Here is a 23747-nt window from a genome sequence, read left to right as displayed (position 1 = left end):
TATTATGTATTTTTCATATGTATTGAAAATTATAATTTTAGTTCATTCAATTCAAATTTTAATCATAAAATATTATATAATAATGCATGCAATGATTTCATGTTCGGATTTCGAAAGAACAATCATGTAGTAAATTATACAATATGTCTTGTCAAAGAAAGGAAATAAAAAAATCAATAAAATAGAAAGACTTAAGTATTTTTATTTTGAATAGTATTTACATTCAAATATTAAGAGTAAAACTTGTGTATTAGAACCCAACATTTACAAGCTGAATTTTGCATAATATAAATGGACAATACTTAAAAATATACGACAATTTTAATTAGTTGAAATTATAATTTAGGAACATCAAAAGATAACACACACATATAAATATATATATATATATATACACACACACACACATGTGTGTTCAATCCAAATACAAGATAGGTCATATTGAAGAGGAGGATCTAAACTCTCTAAGTCCACAAGATATTCATAGGACTACTACACAATGCCTCGATGCCAAGCACATCAATTATACAACCTATTGTATCACAAATAAAACTTTTATTCACCACAATAAACAAAGAAGTAGTTTATGAAGAAATAGTTTATAAACCACATCTCTCAACAGTTTTACTATAATACTTGTATATACATTCCTTGCTTTCGATGAGGAAAAAAGAGTCTCCACTTTATACCCCCCCCCCTTTCCCCAAGTGTGGGTTTCTTCCACATGAAACTCATGGTCCCTCCCAACAACTTTCTCATGGGCCATCCCTTCTTTATTCCACACATCCATATATGTATGTATATATATATATATATATCTATTATTCCTCCCTTTGTTGTTCTTTTTAATGATACCCACAATTGGCCTTGTAGGCATCGCCGTATTTAACCCTATTTCACACCCCCTATAGGAAACTGGAATCTTATTCTCCATTGGACCGAGACGATGACTATAGGGCCCCCACCCCCGACCCCCCTCCTCCGGTCCAGCTGTGCAGACGTGGCTGCGAGGGGCATCTCAAGGGACGTGACGTGGCGGATGACATGGACCACTCCCGCCGTGTTGCCAGGCTGTACATTGTGTCTCCCACAAGGCACGAGCCTCGTCCAGCAGACACGCTCGTGGCATTTCCAGCTCATCACGCCAACGTGTGGTTGTCCTGTCTCCATGAGGGCACACTATCGTCGCGTTCACATTAGCAGCGCCCGCCACGGCCCGGCCCCTTGGCTTCCGTGGGGACCACGCATCGAACCTCTGCAGACATTTTTTTGTTTCGCATTGAGTGACGTAGACATCAATCCTACTTTCTGTTCCTTTGTTTCCAAGTGGATCGTCCACGGAGTTAAGTCCCTGTTGATCTATTTCATGGAACACTGCTCTTTCTCAACGTGGGATGCAGTGCAAACCCACTACATTTTAGTTCATAAAGTGAAGAAACTGAGAGTGTTTTTGTGCTACTGATGCACAAGTTGTTAGGTTGGGAAAACCCATTAATGATTTGTGCCCCTTTTTTAATACCATTGTTTTTTAAATTTATTTTCCAATGCAGAAAAAGGTGAATGGTGTGCTTGGTGTGGAGGACAAGATGCTGCATTTTCTCACCTACCCAGCCCATCTTTATTAGTTTTTATACATTTTTCCTCTCTGCCAACTCAGCAGCCATGCTTATCATCTTTTTTCATTTTTTTTCTTCTTATGAGTTGGCATCACATGACTGATGCTCATACCTTGCAACTTGGCTTCCTGGGTATGATACAACTGGTCCCCCCCCCCCTCCCCCAAAAGGTTTATCATAAGCCTCCCAATGAAAGGAGCCTAGAAAGCAGACAAAACAAAACCAGGAAGAACTTAATGGCCATTCCTTCGAACTTGGAAAGGCAGACACCTTGAACAAGTGGATGTAGTCCATCCATATTATAATGGAAGGTATTCATCCATACGTGTTTCATCCTTGGGGTTGGTGGTGGCCTTTGGTGGATATGGCTAAATTAGGTTTCGATATTTGACCCTCCAGAATGGTGAGGCTGATGTCCCTAGAATTGCATGCAAGCCAGAATCTAGGCTCCCTGGGGACCTGGGGGCTTGATTCTCCTAGAGGGTGTTTCTAATTTCATTCACAAAATAATCCTCATTTTGGTGAAACTAGTTTGTTATGTTAAGAAAATGTTATCTTTGTATCATGCATAGGTTCTAGAATCCCCCTTCCACTTAGAGCCAATGTCAAAGCATTTCTTTTTCAGAAATTGAGTAAAGTCTCCATGAAAGCCATGAGTAGAAACATCAACAAAAAATAAACTCTTCAGCAAGCCTGCAAGTTTCCTGAAGGACAAGATTGAGGAACAGTAGTGCAAAATCATGCAATTCATCATTAAAATTGAGAGGGGTATGAATGTTGAAACTAATACCAACAAAACATTATGTCAAGTGTCCAAAGTGGCAGTGTCCACCAGATTAGAATTCAAAAACTTTCTTCCTCTCTGCATTTGATGTGCCTGCCATTGCTGGGTCCATTGAACTTCTGAAGACTTTAGAAAAACAAGTGTTGACTTTAAGAGTTGTAATGCCTCTATGGACCAGTCCATTGCCTTCAATTCCATTTCATACTGGGGGTGGCCAAGCATGGCTTTTGAAATTCAATTGTTATATGTTTAATGCCATCATCTTTACTTTTAAGCTAGTAAACATAAAACAAATTGTTCACCCAAAGAACATGTGTGTCTCTCTCTGTGTGTGTATGATAAATAAACAAATAAATATATCTGAATGTAATATCAGGGTGTAGAGCATTATAAAGCCTAGAAAGGAAGTACAAATTCACAATCAATCATTAGTACTGCCACAACTACCAATGAAACACACACAAAGGACCCCACAAAGAGCTTGTGCCTAGAGGCACTGCAAATGCCACCATGGCCCAGCTGGAGAGGAAGTGGAATGAGATTGGAACCAATTGTGAATGCCCACAAATGCAGAAAAGGAGCTTAATAGGATGGATGGGGAAACCCTAAACCCAAGCAGATGAAGAAGATGCATCCAATGCACATCTGCAGCAGGATATTCAGTTCATGGGACCCCTTCCTTGGTCTCTCAACTGCATGGGAGTGCAAAGCCTCAGGCTCTCATTCTCTTGTTCACTTGCTTTGGCTTTGCTTGTCACTAGCCTAACATGTGATCCTTTCCATGCATGCACTAGGTTATTAGCTCTGGCTTATTAAGAGCCACCACTATGACTGTATATATATGTATATATAGAAGTGTGTGTGTGTGTGTTTGTGTATTTGTATGTAATTAAAAGGCTGTCAATGTATTGTAGTTATTGAGTTAATTTCAATAAATTTTTGTGCAGAGAAAAGTTATTCATAAGAATAGCATGCATGGTTGTGAGAATTTGAAGACCATGACAAAAGTGGAGCACATTACATGTCATAGCTCTTTTGGGAAAAATGTGACTCAACTGTTTTATTGGCCTAAAATACATAACTGAAGACATTTATGTTGACAATTATCATGAAATAAATTATTTGTGTATGACATTGTGAGACATGTAATTAATCAATCATAAAATAAGGATAAGAATAATAATGACAAAACTTTGATGCAATATGGAGAACTGATTGAAATTTTTAGTAAAAAGGAAATGCTATAAGGTATCTTTTAAAACATAAACATCACCTCTCATATATAGAAAATCATATATTATAATTTAAATGAATACCACAAAATTGATGCAGTTTCTGTTCATATTTCTTTTAAGTTTCAATTTTACATTTGCACATGTGTGTGAGTGTGTGTGTGTGTGTGTGTGTGTTTTATTTTATTTTATTTTATTTATTTTATTTTCTCTCTCTCTCTCTTTTGTTTGTTTGAGTGTGTATCAATTGTGTTCTTTTCTATATTTTTCAGCAAATTTGTATTTTCTTTTTTGCTAGCTTGATTATATTAAGACTATGATGTGTAGTAATGGTTACATAATACACTTTTTTTTATCTGTTAAACCTGCAATAATCAATATATGTATTAAAATTTACACATTTATTAAATAAGTGTATATACAGGATATATATCATTTTGTCGTGGAATATGAATAATCTTGATCGATATATGTACATATGCATGAAAGCCCCAACATTCCATGTCGAGGAAATGTTCCGAGCTGGAACATGCCATGTGACGTGGCTGAGGATAAGATTCCTCCCGCGACCATGAACGGGAATGGGGCAGGGGGACGGGAATAGGAGCAACAAGCACGGTCAGGCGGTCACAGGCGCTGTTTCACGCAGCAGTAGAGAGGGGTAAACGCGGGCGGCAGGGAGTGTCAGAGAAGGGAAGAGTGGGGATGAGACTAGACTGGACGAGGCCGAGAGACACAGGTCCAGATCCACACTTAGGGTCGGTGGAATCGGAGGAATTGCGATTTGTGGGAGGACCACGCCCTTTCTGCGACGATGGTGAGGGGCAAGCAAAAGATCGAGGCTCAGAAGCGAGCTGCGGAGCGTAATGAGAAGCCGAAGGGCTCGCAGATTGAAGCGCGAAGCGCGGGCTTGAAAACGATTTGCGTTGTTTGTAAGGTGAATTTTACGTATTCGATTCGCTCTTATTTCTCTTGCTTTGGGGGTTCTTTTGTTTAGGAGTGTCGCTTTTGGTTCTTGGTCGGGTAGAGACGGTGCTGTTTCGGTGGATTGTGCAGTGGTTGCTTTTGTCTTAGGGCATTTTTGGAAACCGTTTGTGTCCTCGATTGATGTGATGTCTTATTGAATTTAATTTTGAGAACAGGGTTTGTGGTTTTTAAGGTTTTTTTTTTTTTTGATAGCTTGTTTGTCGTCTTCTTTCCTCTGATGAACTGATGTTTCACGAGGCAATTCTGTTTGCGTCAAAGAAGAGTTTTTTGTGTCAACCACTTGTTAGCATCCCAGGTTAGTAGCTGCTTTGTTTTCGGAACTTTCTCGATATTCTTTGTACCTGTGCGGTAGATACGTCGACATTTTAATGTTTGAGATGTTTGCAGGTGTTGGTTTGTGGGATTCTTTTGTAAGCTACGTGATAACGGTGTGCTATTTTAATATTCTTTGATTCGAAATTAGTTTCATTCGTACTTGCCCTAGTGTCCTAGTTCGATGAAGCCACTCATACGATAGTATTCGCTAACTTAATTCACCTGTTTTCAGCAGTTATCATAGAATAGATCGTTGTTTTATTTCAAGTCTGTAATCCTTTCACGTGGTTGCATAAAACCATGCTGGTGTACCACAGCTTCTTCTGAGTTTGCATGATATTACAATTTTTGAGCCAGTTTCCCGATAAGATATTTGATAAGGCCTGGGATGTTGCTACGCAGTCGGTTCCAAGGTCATGCTAATCCTCTAGCACATGAGTCTCCGTTGACATTAATGCGGCACAAGACCACAGCTATGGGATATGCGCCGAAAAAAAGTACTACTCATGTAATTACAGACATTAGGTCACAGATGTTTAGATCTCATTTAAATATTTTTATTGAGCCTAAGATCGTATGCATAACATTTGTGTTAGGAATTCTATACTCTTCATAGTCTTTGTGGCAATCTTGCCCTAATTTGGGCGACTGATATCTGCTAGGGTCATTGTTTCTTGTACTGCGTTGGAAGTTGTTGATTGTGTACAGCATGTATTGTACTAATCGTGCTGTGACCTTCAGGCACCTCTCGCAAATCACAAGCAGCTAGTGGATCACTATGGCTCGAAGCATCCCAAAGAGACGCCTCCACCAGCTCCCTCAACCTAGCAACACCTTCGATTTCTGAATTATGGAGTCACCTCTGGGGCTTTCGAAGCAAACATGTTAACCAGCTTCAAAGCTGGCATTTATGTAGTTGTAAATTTGTGAGATTATGGTCTGAAATCATGAGTTCACTTGTTAGTTTGGAATAAGGACCTGATTTATGCTACTAAAAGCTGGAATTCTCCTAGGTTCCGAACTTATATTGTGGACACGATATGCTTGGTTAATGGAGTTCCTGACTAAAAATTCAGTTAGGCGCTTCGCTTGAAGCCACAGTTTTGAAACGTGTCCTGAATACTGTGTGTGGCATAGTGTGCTGATCACATTGTTTTAAGAGTACCTACTCCGTCTCTTGCAGAATTCTCGTCTGCTACGTTATTTATTTTTCTCTTATTGTGCTTCAAACCATGGAATATGACAGAGTATTATAAAAATTCCCAATTGATTACCCACAACAATAGGGAACCACTTTCAGCGATCCTTCTCCGAAGGATAGAATTGTCCTAACAGTAAAATAAATTAATGCTTTAGATCATGGAGAACACGAGCCGACCTAGCTCAGTTGGTAGAGCGCGTGGCTTTTAACCACGTGGTCGTGGGTTCGAGTCCCACGGTCGGCGACTTGGCTTGAACGTCATTCTGATTGGAATTGATCAAGTCTCCCCCGTTGTCATATCGAGATTTCCGTCAATCTTCCCAAAATCCATGAAATTTTGTGTATTGTTTTCAACGCCATTCATTTGTACAAAACCTTCTAATTGTAGTACCTCTTACAGCATTTTGTGTATTGTTTCCTAATTGCTTTTTCAAAGTGCCCATCTTTTTTACTTGGTTTGAAACATCGATTATCATGTATATATTGATAGGCTTGAAGAAAAAATGAAATAAAATAAAATAAAATCTAAATTTATACGTCTACATTTAACATTAGTTATCAATAATTCATTGAATAAAAAACTATACAAATCTTTATATATAGATGTGTATTTTATTTATTTTATTTTATTTTATTTTATTTTATTTATTTTATTTTATTTATTTATTTATGTTATTTTGTTTTGTTTTATTTATTTATTTTATTTATTTTGTTTTATTTATTTATTTATTTATTTTGTTTTATTTATTTATTTTATTTATTTTGTTTTATTTATTTTGTTTTATTTTATTTATTTATTTTGTTTTATTTTATTTATTTATTTTGTTTTATTTATTTATTTTGTTTTATTTATTTATTTTATTTATTTTGTTTTATTTATTTATTTTATTTATTTTGTTTTATTTATTTATTTTGTTTTATTTTATTTATTTTGTTTTATTTATTTATTTTATTTATTTTGTTTTATTTTATTTATTATTCTTGTATTCTTTCTAACAGAAAACTATTTAAAAAATCAAATTTACAGTATACAAAGATAGCACCAACAAAGACAGCTTTATAATAAGAATTATGAATGGACATACAATCTATATTTGAAAGACGCAAAAAGTACAGAAGAATGTTACCAGAATCCCATCATTCTTAGAAGGCACATCACATTCTTCTGAATCAAACTGAACACTTATAGATTTGCAAAATCTTCATTTCAAAGACTCCTTACTTGCACAATTATGGATTATTTTCTCTATTATTCATATATACATTTCAAAACTAAAGTAATATCAATTACAAATTTAACATTTACTTATTTCAGGACGGATTTTTTTTTCTATGAACACAGCAATCGTTGTATTCACAAATTGTATGACAATACAGGACAATCGGAATACAATACAAAACACAACGCCAGCAAGATATTCACAGGATTAAGATTACTTTAGTTTAGGTTAGTTTTTATTTAATTATTATTAATTATTTAATTATTTATCATTTGTTCTAAATTTGAAACACATTCTCTCCTATTCCCTCCCTTAAATCAATTCCTAGTCCTGAAATTCAGCAGTTATCTTCATCTCCACCTCCACATCTTTCCATTTTTTAGAAGCAATAGAAAACGAATAAAATTCCATCCTCAATGCCGCTCTACAACCAAAACCATGCTTGCAAAACAATGTCCACTCTCAAGCCCATGAATATCCAAAACCATGCTTGAGCAAAATTGTGTACACAGAAAAGCAATATGAGATGTTGTCCAGGAAAGTGTTGCAACATGCACACACACACAGAGCTATGGCGTGTTTTCAGCGAGATGGGTCATGTCGTAGCGTCTACTGCAGGTGCGGTAGCGATGTTTGCTGTATTGGTGGGTTGAGTTCAGGCTGCCAGAAGTTGTGTTGAAGAACTCGCAGGTTGTACTTTTGGGTATGCGCCGAAAGCATAGATAGAGTCGCTGGAGTCTGTCAAGCTTCAATTTAATTGAGTGAAGGTCCCCATCTTTTGAAGCTGTGCATTTCGCGGAGAAGTTCTGCGCGGAGTAGTTGTTTGGGGTTGAGTTTTTTGTATTTGTGATGCTTCGTACAACGTGGGTGATGCGTTGCACAATGCCTGCTACTAATCGTTGGAATCGGTTTTGGGAATGAAAATTAGGGTTGGTTGTGAAATATGAGTGAAGTTTCTGTCCTGATTACTGGAGCGACGGCAGTTTAGCGATATTTTTCAGTCTTGGATTTTTGTCAGGGCAGGTGCATAGACAGCCCTGGGCTTGGTCATGATCCTGTAGCGTTGTTTCTTTTCAATCGATTTGTGGTTAGTCAGTGGCGTTAGATTGAATCAATTCACGGTATTTAAATTGGTTCTGAGGACACAAACGTTCTGAACATGAGTGGTGGAATTACATGTGTACGTTAGGAATCGGGCATCATCAAACGTGTGCAATTTGTGCACCTTGCAGGATTTCAAAGATGATGATAAGGGGATTGATGAGCATGAGGTGAAAGCATGTCTCAAACCCCAGAGCCTGCTGGAGCATTTTGGGGCTGTGTAGTGATTGCAGCAGCTGTTGCAGTTGGAGCTTTAACAATGGCTTATCAAAGCAGCAAAATAGCTGACCACATGATGACAACTATGACAAAACAGGGTGACCGCATAGCCAATACCTGTGAAAGGATGACCAACTCATCAGACCGACTGGCCATGGCTCTTGCTTGCCATGCAGACCGCCTCGCAACCACGGGAGAGAGAATCGCCTCTGTTGCTGAGACCATCGGTATCAACGTCAATTTCAAAAATGTATTTTCCCTCAACTCCAACTCCATTCTTTCAGATTAAATGATCTTCATTGTTCCCTTAGCAGACTTTGCATTGAAGGAAGGATATCAGTTATTCAAGAGACGAACTCACATGTTTGACATGTCTCTTTCCTCGAGGATATGCAGGACTGATTATAGTTACAAGCATTCAAGTCAAGGAAGAAATATTTGATCTCCATTTGTGCCTCGGTGAGAGCCTGTCCGCAACTTTGATGAGGATACCCTTTCAATATTGGTGAAACGGATTACATTCTCATTTTTTATTTATTTATTTTATTTATTTTAAATTAGTCAGCAATACTAAGTTTATGTTTCTCAAAATTCAACACCACAATGAACATGGTGAAATTTATAAAGGTTTTGAACTGCTACTTTGCAATCTACAATGTTGTCTGAGCACAAGCAGTAAAAAGGACAGGACCTGCACGATTATGTAGAGCATCAGCTCTGTTCCTAGAAAGTGAAGCTCTCAGCCACCCAAAGGGCAGTGTCAAGTATAACTTTGAACTATGGATATGTTTTTAACAACTCATAGGAATTGCCCTTGACAAGTGATGTCAATTCTATGTTTTTGTGTATGCATCACTGAGACATCACACAACCTACAATATTGGTAGAATAAGTAAATCTTTAATCCATTCTGGAACTTTGATGTGCATCTAGCATCCAAAAGCTCGCTTTGATTTACTTTAAAATAGTTCAAATGCAAAAATACGAATATGTTGTTAAGAAAGCAATTTAAATGCCCATGATTAGACACCTGCAAAGTTTGAAAATATATTTGTTGTATTTGTTATTATTTTCATTTTCAACTTTTTTTTTTTCGTCCAATTTGGAGTGATATAAAGAAAAATAATGTCAAAATAATTTGAAAACCACCCAAGATATGACTAAAAACTCTTCTTCAAGAGTATCATAAGAGGAAGAGAAGAGAAAGTTTGCAAAAATCTAAAAAGAATTTTATTTTGATTGGTCATTTTTCTTTTTTTATCTCTCCAAATTCAAATGGTGTCTTGGAAATTTTAATGTCCTTGTATTACCAAAGAATTTAAGAAGCTTTTTGAAATAATGCTTTGCGATGGCTTTACCTCTTACCAAGGTTTTGATGAACATTGTTGTTTAAAATAAGATCCAAAGAGAGTTTCAACTTCTAAAATCCATCCCAACCAACCAAAGGCATCTTACATTTGATATCCATTAATTTGGGTAGTTATATGGTCCAATAAGGGAACTTGGTTACCACTGCCTCCTCTATGGATCCAAAGAGCATTACAGAGCAACCAAAAACGATCCACAATAATGCCATATAAAAGTCCTAAATATACTTTTGCATCTATTGTTTTAAAATCTTTAAAATTAGTTTCAATATGTTTGAAAATAATATTAATGTCTTTATAAAACTAAAGTAGAAGACACTTAAAACAATTGGGTCACAAAGTGGTACTACTTTTGTATGATACTATATATATATATATATGTATATATATATAAATAATCAATCTTTCAAAATTCATTAAAATAGTCAATTTTTTTATCTATTAATACTCAATCAATTTTAGAAAGAAAAACATTTACTACTATTAAGGATTTTTGTGTATAAATTGTAAAATAATTCTTATTATATTTTTTAAAAATTAAAAAATCTTTTTATAAAAATTATAAATATATATTTTATTTAATTTTAATTTTTTTAAAATACTAAATCTAAGTTATTTATAAAATTTAATATTATGATAAAATAAATATATAATACTATTAAATCATAATAATAATTTATATAATAATTTAATCTAAAATATTTTTGGTAGAATTTAATTAATTAATTAATTAATATTTAAAAATAACATATTTTATCTTTTATACATCTATATAAAATACTCTTTTTATTAATTAAGCTTCTAAAAATTAATAATTCCTAATAAGTAATCAAACTTTTAAAAACCAATTCTATTCTATTGTAGCTAATTAACAATTTCTTGTTTCTAATAATTAATTAATTTTTATTTACTTTTATTAATTAAAAAAGATAATTCATAGAGGCCATGTGGATAGCAAGACCACATGGCTATACATAATTGGACAAGACAATACTATGTAGCTGGTAGGGCTATATGGCCACTATAGTAAAGACTAACAATCTATATTATAGGGCCTTGGAAAGGATAATTATTATATTACCTTCAACATGCTACCCTTAATGATTAATAACCTTTTATAATTGATATTTTTTGGTGCAACAAATAATATTAATTAAGAAGGAAAAATGTAAATCATGCTCATAACTCCACCAATAAATTCTCACAGAGATTTTGTTAAAAATCGTAAAATCAAAATTTTCTTCTATTTGAGTATCCTATGTCAAATTTACTACATATTTTTGCTAATTATAACCAAATTGTTTTACAAAGTAGTAAGATGCATCTACTTAGTCTTTATAAATGCTATTTTTTTTCAAAATCCACTACTTTCTACTTATTTCAACATAATTGGATTAGGATCTTAATTTGTCATTCTATTTGTCTAAATCAATGTGCATTTTCTAAAACATCAACAATAGTAGATGTGATTCCTTTATTACCTTAATTCTAAGGATTATACAAAAAATATGGCATAGCTCTTACTTCTTATTGGAGCATTTCAAGAACATTTCAATTGTGTGCCTTATAAAGTTGTCAGTCCATATTCTTACCACTTCATCCAATTGCTTGACAAGCCAATATCAATATGCTTCAAACATCAACTTTGAATACTCTCATATTTGTTATATGTATTTTTTTTATTTTTTTATTTTTTTTAATTTCAATTCTTTTAAGTATGTCCTAACATCTTCTAATATTGCATGGCATAATTATTGATAAACTTTGACCTTGTCTATATAATTGTCTATCTTTGATTTAAAAGACAACAAGTCATATCTTTACAAATTGCACATTTCATAACCTTGGGTTATGATTTTGTAGTTGATTATCACTAAACTTCAAAAAAAAAAAATATTGCTCTCAAAAAAACCTACTCCACAATAATAATAATAATAAAATAAAAATATTACCTAGAAGAATATAAGGGCCCATTTTTGCATGATAATGTTCAATGAAGAAATTAATGTTCAGTTGTGCAATAGAAATCTTCCACTTCATACCAAAAAAAAATTGAATTTGACACAATTTTGCACCTAAGTGCTAAAGTGCATGTGATATAGCAGAAATGAAAATACTGATTTAGTTTTTATTTTGGTTAGGATTTAGTACTTAAGATTTAGGATTCCGAAATACATAGATGTGCCTAATTTTTTGACCCCCCTTATTTTTGAATTTTCACTTGATCTATTGTTTCATTTATACTATCTAAAATTCCAATAGTGAAAATAACTTCCTATACAAATTCTTAGTTTGTAAGATATAGCTACTTTGACTCAACATTTAGAATTGACTTTTTTTATAAAAGAATTTTTGAAAGTTTTATAAAACAATTGGGTCTATTTAGAGATTGCCCATTCTAAATATGTGATTAAATTGGGTTTAAGATTAATTTATTATAATCTAACAATTTCTTTACTTCTTAATTTTTTTAAAATTTAATTATACATCAAATGAATACATACATGCACATGTATATATTAGTATTAATTTGTATACATACATACATACATATATATATATATATATATGCATATGTTGTAGAAATCAATTCTAATTGTATGTAAACTAAAAACATGATAATTAAGAAACATACTTGATTTACAATTTAATGAGATTTTGTATATAAAAAAAATACAAAAAAGAAAGAAAAAGAAAGTTATATTTGTTTAAGAATATACTATTTATAAATATGTACATGCATGTATATGTTTGTGTGTATATGTATAATTGAATTCAACTTAAATGAAAAATGAGATTCCAATGCACATCACAATATTATACTCAAATTAGTCATATAATTACGAATTCACAAAGGTAATAAAATTTATAAACTATAATGTGTGCAGAGGATTGTAACAAGATAGTAACGTTACAAGCAAATAGCATTCAAGGGACGGCATATAAGGAAAAGTTGACAGATGTAAGCAGGTCAGTAATCACACATTCTAACAACTTTATTCTTAAATAAATAAATGTATATATAAATATATAGATACATATATTCTTATCCAGAAAAAGGTGAAAGAACGATTTATGAGTCATAGTTGTAAAAAAGTTAAGTTTAATGTATATGATATCAATCAATTCAAGACATAATCGATCAAGGATTCCACTATTAGACCAAACTGATTGGTACTCAAAAAAATGAACCAGAATTATTCCAGCTACAGTCTCATGTTGATGGACAGGCTTGTTGGGACTTGAAGGCCCTGGGAAGGTCAAGACTGCAATTAAGAGGGGTCAGTACACCTCCGGCTTTCATTGTGCTCCAGATCCTATGACGACGAAGATCTTAGTCTCCATGCGAAAAAGGATAATAAAAACATGAATGAAAACCAACACAAAAACAATAAATAAATAAAAACGAAGTAAGAACTCGTGCCAGTTATACTCAGAGCCTCACAAAGTTCAGCATGTTGAACAAGCTAATTCTATATTTCTCAACAGAATCATATCTGTTTTCTCAGGATAATAAACAAAATCCAATCAGAAACCTTCCATGAAAGAGAATGTATAAAATACTCCACCTTCAAGATGCTCCTCTACCTGTTGTCTTACTTTGAATGATGTAGTCGCTAAATCCAGTGTGTAAAAATCTAGTGATTAAATCGAGTGGATGCCAATGACTCCAGAACTGGCATGTCCAGTGGATTCAGCTACTGTTGGGGGGGGGGGGGGGGGGGGGGGATTTTGACTGGAGGTTGCTGGTGGTGGCAACTTTCGAACGATTGTTATGTCTGCTTAAGCTCTGAATTAGCCTCCTCAACTGGCTTGCTATCAGGACCAGTCTCTCCAGCTCCAGCCAGCAAATGGTTCAGCTTTTCTTCTACTTTCAAAATCTCGGGGTTTGGTTGACCAGTGCGGGTTACACACAACCATTTCACGGGTGCGGAAACATCCTCACCACCGCTCTTTGGAATATGCCAGGACCCACTTACAGATTCCTGCATTCGTACCAACAGACATCATGATTTGGGAGTGGATTGATTTATGATTTTAGGATTATTTTTTAATTTTTTAAAAAAAGACAAAAGAAATGTGGTGAAAACAAAGCAACCATAGACCTAAGACTTTTGTAACAAGCCTCATTGAAGGTGTACCTTTCAACTTCCTATCCTCCATCCCAAGCCTACAACGCTGCAATTTTAAGCATCGCCGTCTACTTTCACTTATGCCATAAAAATAATACAACAAAAAATTCACACATGCTCCTTTCAGAACTGCGTCTTCTCATCGATAAAAAGGTGAAACTTGGCACCTGGATTAACATGGAGTAAGGAGGCGGCATGTGGAAAACTGGACCCTCCCTGCTGAGCGAAAACCGAACCTGTTCATTACCAAAACGTTTGTCACGCAACTATTGGCATATGTTTACCATATTAGGCATTCAAGAGTGAATAATATATAGTTCATCTGATGATTGTGTAGAGGACGATTTAATAGTAGCCAAAGAGTGGAATATAGGTGAAGAAAAGCATCGATTTAAATTTGTTAAGTACCTGATGGCGTTCTTTCCACCTAGGAAAGAAGTCGTTCCCAAGCAGCTGGAACAAGTGATCACGCATTTCGTCATTGGTCACAAGAATGCACTTGTACTTAACTGCAGCGAATAGCCAATACCTGTCAACAGGTACAACCTAAGATACAAACACATGGGTGGAATTATCTAAAGCCCGAAAAGACTATTGATATTCAGATACGCACAAGATATCAAACGTCCAAACCAACTTTCACGTCAACATCAAATCATCGAAGGACCATTGAGAGACCGCATCACCTATGATGACAACAGAACTGCAGCAAAAACAGAATAAACAGGTTTCGTGGCACACACCAATCATCGTTTGATCCTGTAGGCGTTGTATAGATGGCATGCGTCTCTTGCCATTTGTTAAGAATTTTAATGGCAAAAGAGGAACTTGCAGGCCCTCCTCTGGTTCGCCTGTGATGTAATAATATAAGAGGCTCCCTCTTCGAACCTACCTTTTCTTTAATTCCTTTCACCACGGAGTTCAGCTGAAATGGAGCAGGACACAAGTTAACAGACGGCACTGATGACTTGAGTTGCGGAGTCGAATAATCCATGCAGCACGTACTTGATTATTACAAAAGATAAGTTCCAGCACATACCTGGTGGAAGTTGAAGCCACCTTCACCAAAATTTTGGTTGAACAACCCAACGTTTGCTCCATCTACAATAACATCAAAAGGCCCATGTCGGTCAAGCCAACCCTGCAGCAATGTTCACCAGAGTATATGATTAAGCCATCAGTCCACATATCTTGAGCAGAAGATCAGGATCAACTCAACACCTTGTAAACTCCCAAAATAACAATTTCTTTTGAAATACCTGAAACTTTTTAAACTCATTGCTTTTTCCCTCTCGCTGACAAGCCAACTCTGACAAGGATTTGGCGAACATCACTGTCTCTTTTGGGTCGATATCGATTGTAACAAGCTGCTCTCCGCATTCTTGACAAACGCCATTCGCATCAAGTTCACTAGGTTTGACTTCCCATGAACCTCGACCCAGCCAGCCCAGTCCGTGCCACCCACCGCCGCGGCTCTCATAAGCCGCTTTCACTGTCTCTTGGCTCGGCAAAGAATTCCAATTTGACTTGCCAGCGTTTGCACCAGCGCTACTTTCAAACCACTGCTGAACTACTCCAGCAGTAGATGGTGAAAGTCCTCGAACAGTAGTTCGTATGCGATGCAAGAGAGGATAGACTTTGTCTTCAAGCCCTGCATCAGCTGTCAACTTTAAGAGCGCCTCCAATTCACTTTCTTCAGGCTGGACGCCGGCTGCCAACATGTGCTCGTCAACCTCAAATGCCTTCTCAATATTCTTCAATTTGCAGTAAGTGTGCAGTGCAGGACTGTATGACCTCAGCCTAAAACACACAAGCAAAGGTTAGGAGACATACTACGGTGCTAATTACAACACCTTTACCGATTCTCTGGGAATCTAGTATGCTTGTACGTTCACACCGTTCAGAATACTATTCAATAATCAAACGTGAACTATAAAGAACTAATGAAATTCCAATATTTTGCCTGGGAGAAATCTTAGCTTACCTGGGAGAAAGCTTAGCTTTTGCCATCTGCTTAACCATGTCAAAAGCCAGGTCGCCATCATCCTTCGCCACTGCAAGTCGTGCTACGGCAGTAAAAGTTGCTTCATTCGGAGGCACTCCTTGCAACTTCATCGCTTCATAGACAGCAAAGCCCCGTTGAAGACATAACTGCTTCTGTTCGTCTGTCAGTACGACTTCCTCAGAGGTATCCACCTCAACATTGGAATGAACCTTCTGTTCGTCACTGACACTATTCGTCAATTTCTCCTGCGCATTGCCTAGCGTATCACCAACATTAAAACTCACTCACGCAAATGCTGGAAAAATTTACCAAGAATTATTTTCAAATAATGGATCATCCAACCCAGGAAACGGTACAATCAAAACCCTAAACCCTAAACCCTAAACCCGAAACCCTGACGTTGAGTTCATGCAGAAACGTAAATTGGTGGTGCACATTAAATGTTGGAAAGCAATGGCACTGAAAAGGAGACTCACTCTTCTGCCTCTCGCTATTTCCACTTTTTCCGCGCTTAAGTGAACCTGTCGCTCCGGAAGAGCATAAGTAGAGAAGCACATTGTAACTGTACTGATTGAAAGACATCTTTCCTTCAGCAACCACCTTATCATAGATTTCTATAGCACCCATAGCATCTGCATGCTTCGAACACATGTCGATGGACCTACGAAGCTCCGATTCGGCCGGATCCCTTTTCTTCTTGGACTTCCGTTCGTCCCCATCTTGTTGGTCATTCGGAGCGGGTCGCTTAGCATTCTGCATCTTGATATTACGTCTCTCGAATTGACAAGCGCCCTGCAGAGCCACTTCAAGAGAGGATGTAAAAATTGAGTATCATCCAGTTCCAGTAGCAACACAGCTAAAATCGTGGGATAAAGCTATGGAAAGAAGAATAGAAAAATGAAAGGAATAGAATCTGTTGAGTATGATGGACTGAATGCCAACCGGATGATTTTGCTCCCCTACAAGCGCCGTAGATGCGGCAACTGAAACGATACGTGCGATTGTTGGAGAAAAGCCTGCTCTTTGAATTCTTCCAGATTCTGAACTTGGAGCTAAGGTATTCAAAAGTCACCGCCGCATTAACAGGGTGTCTATCATTTTGCTCTTCCTCCCATTTATCAAATTTGATAGCTCAGTAATCCATGCTTCCAGCACCTCTTACGATTTCATTTCTCTTTGTAATACCGACTGCTAAAACTAACACCAGTACAGCAAAACAAAGCCTTGCTATGGTGTAGACCTAACCTGAACCCAACGTTCTACTTGAAAAAATCGTATAATTCTCAGATTTTCCAGATTAGCATCTGCTAAAACTACCTCCAGAATCTGAAGGAGACGATATGGTGTCGAAAAGCTGCTTTCAAACCACATATAAACCTCAACATATGAATATGTAAAAAAATGCCACCTTCGTACTACAAGAAAACATTTTTCGCAAAAAATACAAACCTTGTATAGACAACCAACAACGAGAAGGCGATAAGCATTGCAAGGCGATAAGCCTTTCTTCAAAATTACAAAGTTCTGCTAGGTCCAGACATTGCCCCAGCTGTTTCGAGAAACTCTACAAAGGGGTCGACGGGAAACGGTTGCTAACCACTGCGTCTGACTTCGTGGGCTACACCCCACAAACGCAACCACCAGTCAAGTGCGACTGAGCTTGCTGGCTCGCTCCTCCCACCCAAAACCTCACTCAAAGCACCCTCCCAACTACCGTTCCTTGCTTTCAAACTTCCTCCCGACGAAATGCTCAAACTGGACCAACTCCCGCATCCACTCGCTGCACAAAAACAACAACACATTCATCCCATATCCTCCTCTCCCAAGCTCAAAAACCCTACCAATTCAGCCAAATGGGCTACAACACAGCACCCCGCATCAAAATAACCCCCAAAACAGCCCGTATTGCATTGAGAATCACCAAGAGGTGCAAAATGAAGACGCAGTTAACCTAATCCGCAACTGCAAGGGCAGTAAAATGGACACGAGAAGTGAGAAAAAACAACGACGAAGTCGAGCTCCATGGAATTGACAAAGCAACAATCGCCGTCGCATAGACCGAGGCTCACTGGCGAGAGAGACGTCGTTCCCCTACATGGATACTACGGGGAACACTGGGAACATGGAGAATGCTTGGGAACGTTTCAGATTCGCTGCGCTTTGGACTATTCAGCTTTTGATTCTATTCTGTCCATAAGTAGAAAGAGCTCCTTGTATTGCAATTATATTTGCTATTAATAGAAAAAGTTGCAAAAAATTTATTGGGGTAGTGGATTTGTGATTTGTAGATTTGGTCTCCCATAAGCTTGAATTGATTGGTTGGGTGATCTTAACATTGTCTAGTGGAAAATAGAATGTTGGATAATCCTCCCATTTTGTTTGATAATAATAGTGATGATAATGTTAATAATAAATTGTCTTTAACGTGACTTGCGTTGTGGACTTAAGAAAATGGGGATAGTTATTCGTGGATCAATGTTTTTGGGGATTTCTGGGATTGATTGTTTCAATTAATTTGTGATGAATGAAACTCTGAGATTTCTAGGTTTATTTGAGAATGGGTGGTTTGTAATATGAGTTTTATTTACGGGTGAAATTCTGCGTAGTTATTTAGTTGTTGTTCATTTGGAATAATGGGTCATGCAATCTCCTTCTGAACAAAATTCAGGTAGATGTTTTCACTGTAACTTTGATGTGTGTAGTGGAAAGTCATCATTAACTAATGTTCGGTATTTAGTTTTATGTTGAAAAGGACAAGTTCAAAAGACATAATCATCTAATCAATGGAAATTATTAAAAAAATCTTCAAGTTTTTACAACATTAATAATCATTCAAACATTATCATATATATACATATATATGCTTTGCCAATTTCCAATAGCAAAGCTGGAAATGTCCAATTTATTCGGGATAAAAAGTTATTTAAAAAAAAACTCCATATTCAAATGCATGTGTATCACATGACAAATAACAACAACAATAAATCAAAAAATTTTAGGTAGCTGATTGATCCTACATGATTATAATATGCAGTATATTCAGTACTGGAATTTGTATCAAATATTTTTCTATTATAATCTGTTAAGAGAGTTTTTCAAAGTTAATTATTTTTCATAAGAATAGTTCTCTAAATTTTAAAATAAATTCAATGAAAAAACTCACAATATTTGAAAACATATATAGATATATTTATATATATATATATATATAACAAAATAAAAATCTTATTAGTTTTGGCAAACCATACTTCTACATTTACATTATTTTATCTTTATAATATTTTTAACTTATCATCTTACAAACTAAACCATGTTTAATGCTTTATAGAATAATTTGTCATCATGTAATTTTCCTTCTTAAACAACAATGTGTATATATTTACACACTTCCCTAAAAGTAAATCTATCAAGATTCATTCTTATTCATATCTTTGATGGCAAAGTTATGTTTCTAAAACTCAATTGCACATATCAAAATGAAATTTGTAGGTTTATCACAAGGCCTTAATTCAAATTCAAATTGATGTAACAATCTAAGTTCCACCACTTCATTTTCTTGTTAAGAAAAAAATCTTGAAGGCATCATTTCCAATGCTTGTTTAAAAATTAACAAGGCTTAAAACAGAAGGAATCAAAACCTAATTACTATCACGACTAATATCCAAGTATTATTAACTTAATCACCAGCAACAACGCCAGTAAAAATACCCCACACCATGAAACAACTGAATCAGTGAAAAAGCCATTCATTCAGTGTCAAACTATCGGCATGGATCTGACCCAACTTACACAAGTTTTAAATTCTAAAAGTACGGGACCAAACTTATATAAAAATCTACACAAAAAGAGGTCTGAAGTACGAAGGAAAAAGTGTGCTTTCATGGACGCGCGTCGATGGCCGCGGCCGGCGTTCGGCGTGGACAGTGCACCAGGATTCCAGTTTCGGCGGCAGCCTTGAAGCCGCGCGTTCGCGGTCGCGGCCGTCAAGCGATGGCGGAAGTCGACTAGGCATACAAGTATGGCGGGAGCCGGGGCGTCGCGACTGCGCGGAGACGAGTTCTCATCGGCAACGTGCAGCCGAAGGCTTCGTCCATGTCGATGCGGGCAACGTCGGGTGGGAGAGACCAGTTGAATCCGTGGTAGAGCGTCGCCAGCGTCGAGAGTACCATGCTGCTGCCTAAGATGTAGCCGGGGCACTGGCGACGGCCATTGCCGAAGGGGAAGATGCGGAATTCGGGGTCCTGGACCTGGGCCAAGTTTTCTCGCTCCCATCGCTCCGGTTTGAATTCCAAAGGATCCGCCCAAATCTCGGGGTTTCGACCCAACGAGTAGAAGTTCATGAGGACTCGAGTGCCCTTCGGCACGTGGTAACCGTTCAGCTTAGTATCGGCCATCGTCTCGCGGGGGATGCCGAAGGGACCCGCTGGGTGGAGTCGGAAGGTCTCCTTCGTTATGCACATGAGGTATGGCATGTTTGGAAGGTCGGATTCCTGCACGTTACGGTCGCGGCCTACCACTGAGTCGAGCTCGTTCTGGAGCTTGCGCTGAATCTCCTGGTTGCGGATGATTTCCGCCATGGCCCACTCGTTTGTCACTGCGGATGTGTCCGTTGCGCCCGCTAGCATGTCCTGCGTGCCAAGCATTTTGGTTATCGTTTGCGGAATCGTGTGCCATTTTGTTACTCGTGAGTAAAGTGATGTTTGACAGTTTTTCATTCGCGTGGTGAGCTTACTTGTAGGAGAGCTTTGATGGTTTTCTCGTCCAGGTGCGGCTCTCCATTCTCGCCTGGAAGGTCCAGCAGGACGCTGATGAAGTCGTTCGGCTTTCCTCCTGGCAGCTTGCCAGATGCCAGGTCTCTATGCTCTTGAATGACGGCGTCAAACACCTCATCAAATTCACGCCGCAACTGCGAAATACGTTTCATCCCATGAGACACCGTATTAGAACAGAGTAAATAAATGTAAAATAAAAATACATTGAAGTAGCGAAAAAGAAGACGAATGAAGAGGGGAAGATCCTGAATCTCAGATTTTTCTTGTCAGATTGCATGGGAAACAAGGTTGCACCGAAATCAACGCACACTGCAACATACCTTGCGCATATCTCTCTCGAAACCTTGCAAGTCCAGCCACCCAAGAGCTGGCACAAAATCCCTTAGGTTCAACACTCCCATCAATCGAAACAATTCATGGATAAGATGCTTAAAATCCCGCGGCTTATCTTCTCTAGCAGAAAAGTCCCGCCTCCCTACCAACATTCTACACATCACCGTCATCGACACGCCCGCAAAGACATCCCTCATGTCTACAACGTCGCCACTGTTGGCCGCTTCTAAAATGGCCTTTACCATGCATCTCCACTCCTCCTTGCGCTCTCCCGCAGTGCTCTCAAGCCGCTTGTTCGTCAGAAGTTCATGCACGCAGATTTTCCTAACATGCCGCCAGTGGGGACCATACGGCGCCATTGCAAAATCGTGGGCATCGTAGGCCACAAGCTCCGTGAACGTCAAATGCGGTCGCGATGAAAACACATTGTCCTGTTCCCTGGTGATCTCCCTAAAGAGCTCGGGACTGTCCATCACAATGGTTTGGACGCTGCCCAGACGTAGGTACACAAGGTGGCCGTATTTTTTATGCAATTCAGTGACGGTCTTGTGGGGGAGCGATCCCAACTGCAGCAAATTCCCCACAAACGGCAGTCCTTTGGGACCAGGTGGAAGTTGCAATGGCTTCCGGAACCGCGAAAATAGGAAAACTGAGCTCACCAGCGCCACCAACACAGAACATGTAGTCATCAGCAAGCGACTCTCCTGGACCCAATTCCAGACGACGCCGCCAAAGAGCTCCAGAGATACAAGGGTATCCATATCCTCGAAGCACACAACTCAACGAGCTTAAAACTTTGTACTTAATTTCCCTGTTCTGCGACGGTGACGCAGTTACATCTCACCAGGCTCCAGCAACAGCACACTACTACACCGATCCCATGTGAAAATATAGTATCAACTCATGGGTGCTTTCACAGGCTTCATAGAGAAGCGCATGAATCGACTCTCCACCACAACTCAAGAAAACGTCCACGGTCCGATCTTGGTAAGTCCCGACACTGTACATATACCTGTCGATCAGCTGGTTGAAGTCATCGCTGCCGCAACCTACCACTCACTCCAGCAATAAATCCAGCACATGTCATGCTGCAGTCGTGTAGGGAAATACGGCACAGCCAAAGTCGAAGGTCTACTTCAATGACTGCACAAAGATCAGGATTGTCTTATTCCTTAAACAACTTCTCACTCCTGTAAAGTCACTCGATTCTGTGGCTGATGTGAACCAGTCCCTCGCAATTTGGTGGATCTTAACTTCTTTGAAAAGTGAGTTGCTGTGGAAACGCATGAAAGATCATCACACAGTTGAAGTTTCCAAGCTATTTATGTGGAATTGGTGAGAGAGCAAGTAGTCCGGTGCCGGCACTCTCCAAGCCTTCACCAACTTAAGTGAGGCTTTTGACGAGTAGTGAAACCTGCGGCGGCGTCTTGTTGTTATAACGAATTGGTTCCAACTGGTTTTTACAACCCCCACTTTGTCCCACCTCTTTCTGCCAACCACTTGCCATGAGCTGACTGTTAGCACAGGTTGACCTTGTTTTAAGGTAGCCAACCCATTGTCGACCATCCTCCCCCATTTCCAACATATTGGCTTACATAATTTTGTTAGTCCAGCGATTAGGTTTGACATTTTATTCATTGGAAATAGGTTGGAGGTTGGTTAAAATGATGTTTAGCTATGAGCTATAAACAAAAATTCATTGTACTTGAAATGGGTATGCATAAATTATCAATAGGTGGCAATTGTTGATTGGTTGGGATGGAATAATAGTATAATTAGATATCACACATCATGGTTTTTTAAAAGTTAGATTTTTGGTTTTGTAATCTACCACCAGTCAAAATTATATTCTAAAATGCTTAAGTTATCAAAAATGGATTGTCTACTTTATATTTCATTTCTATTTTTGTTCAATTTTGCATTTTGCTTACACATAGTTTTAGTCTTCCAATTATTAACTTAATTACATTTTATATCTTCCATTAAATCTTTCTTTCCATGCATTGCAAATTGTGAATCTGGAATTACATTACATAGTTGCAATGCTTACAAAGAAAAGTCTTAATAGGATATTGAGTTTTATACTTAAAGTTTGTACTAAAATTCATAAGTTGAGTAAAGTAATCGAGTTTATATATTTTTAGTTTGATTATATATATATATATATATATATATATATAAAAGTAGTAGTGCTTTTGGAGTATTGGATATAAATTGACATGCTATAGTTTCATCTTAAAGTATTTTTTAAAATTATTAAATATATGTTACTTATTGTCGCATGATCTATAATAAAATTTTATTACATCTACTTTGATATAGATCCAACCTCTTAAAGATTTTTAAACATTAAATTTTAAGTTCTAAAATGAGTTATGAAAAAAAAAAAAAATTAAAAATTAAAAAAACATAAATTTTAAATTTTTTTTAACCATTATTCTTGTCCTATAATAGTGCATTAG

The 23747-nt window shown here is 37.3% G+C and overlaps 3 protein-coding genes, 1 long non-coding RNA gene and 1 other non-coding gene across 18 annotated transcripts; 3 read left to right on the top strand and 2 right to left on the bottom strand.

Moving 5' to 3' along the window:
* The first annotated feature begins 4328 nt into the window (after positions 1-4328).
* On the top strand, positions 4329-6043 carry LOC112284204 (uncharacterized). The gene is made up of 2 exons (XM_073535547.2): positions 4329-4569; positions 5676-6043. Exons 1-2 carry the CDS (start codon positions 4447-4449, stop codon positions 5760-5762), a joined length of 210 nt encoding a protein of 69 aa, XP_073391648.1. The 5' UTR covers positions 4329-4446; the 3' UTR covers positions 5763-6043.
* Positions 6044-6306: 263 nt separating this feature from the next.
* On the top strand, positions 6307-6379 carry TRNAK-UUU (transfer RNA lysine (anticodon UUU)). Its single transcript has one exon. It is a non-coding gene; the product is annotated as a tRNA-Lys (tRNA).
* Positions 6380-7616: 1237 nt separating this feature from the next.
* Positions 7617-9721, top strand: LOC149988566 (uncharacterized). 8 transcript variants are annotated; one of them, XR_016504199.1, is made up of 3 exons: positions 7617-8925; positions 9072-9134; positions 9352-9721. It is a non-coding gene; the product is annotated as an uncharacterized LOC149988566 (long non-coding RNA). The 8 variants fall into 8 exon arrangements; XR_016504202.1 differs by lacking the exon at positions 9352-9721 and having other exon boundaries at positions 7618-8045; positions 8588-8925; positions 9072-9331; XR_016504197.1 differs by lacking the exon at positions 9352-9721 and having other exon boundaries at positions 7618-8378; positions 8588-8925; positions 9072-9331.
* Positions 9722-13118: 3397 nt separating this feature from the next.
* LOC112285149 (proteinaceous RNase P 1, chloroplastic/mitochondrial) lies at positions 13119-18250 on the bottom strand. Of its 7 annotated transcripts, none has more exons than XR_016504194.1 (11): positions 17778-18204; positions 17123-17534; positions 16657-16972; positions 16160-16436; positions 15435-15975; positions 15215-15316; positions 14919-15100; positions 14584-14704; positions 14343-14411; positions 13631-14028; positions 13119-13308 (listed from the first exon to the last, which is right to left on the bottom strand). XR_016504194.1 is itself a non-coding variant. In XM_090251993.1 (11 exons), exons 4-11 carry the CDS (start codon positions 16937-16939, stop codon positions 13816-13818), a joined length of 1788 nt encoding a protein of 595 aa, XP_090108119.1. In that variant the 5' UTR covers positions 16940-16972; positions 17123-17534; positions 17778-17960; positions 18132-18250; the 3' UTR covers positions 13119-13815. The 7 variants fall into 7 exon arrangements, 5 of the variants coding, with proteins under 5 accessions (XP_090108119.1, XP_024381492.1, XP_024381490.1 ...); XM_090251993.1 differs by having other exon boundaries at positions 13119-14028; positions 17778-17960; positions 18132-18250; XR_016504195.1 differs by having other exon boundaries at positions 13119-14028; positions 14584-14721.
* A 1407-nt stretch (positions 18251-19657) lies between these two features.
* On the bottom strand, positions 19658-22308 carry LOC112284522 (cytochrome P450 703A2). Its single transcript, XM_024524397.3, has 3 exons — positions 21273-22308; positions 20913-21086; positions 19658-20808 (listed from the first exon to the last, which is right to left on the bottom strand). Exons 1-3 carry the CDS (start codon positions 22044-22046, stop codon positions 20185-20187), a joined length of 1572 nt encoding a protein of 523 aa, XP_024380165.1. The 5' UTR covers positions 22047-22308; the 3' UTR covers positions 19658-20184.
* Positions 22309-23747: the final 1439 nt, after the last annotated feature.

This window comes from Physcomitrium patens, chromosome 7 (assembly GCF_059467195.1).
Source record: "Physcomitrium patens ecotype Gransden chromosome 7, ASM5946719v1, whole genome shotgun sequence".
NCBI lineage: Eukaryota > Viridiplantae > Streptophyta > Bryopsida > Funariales > Funariaceae > Physcomitrium > Physcomitrium patens.
The sequence above is the reverse complement of the archived record's forward strand: the minus strand, read 5'-3'. Positions and strand labels throughout refer to the sequence as shown.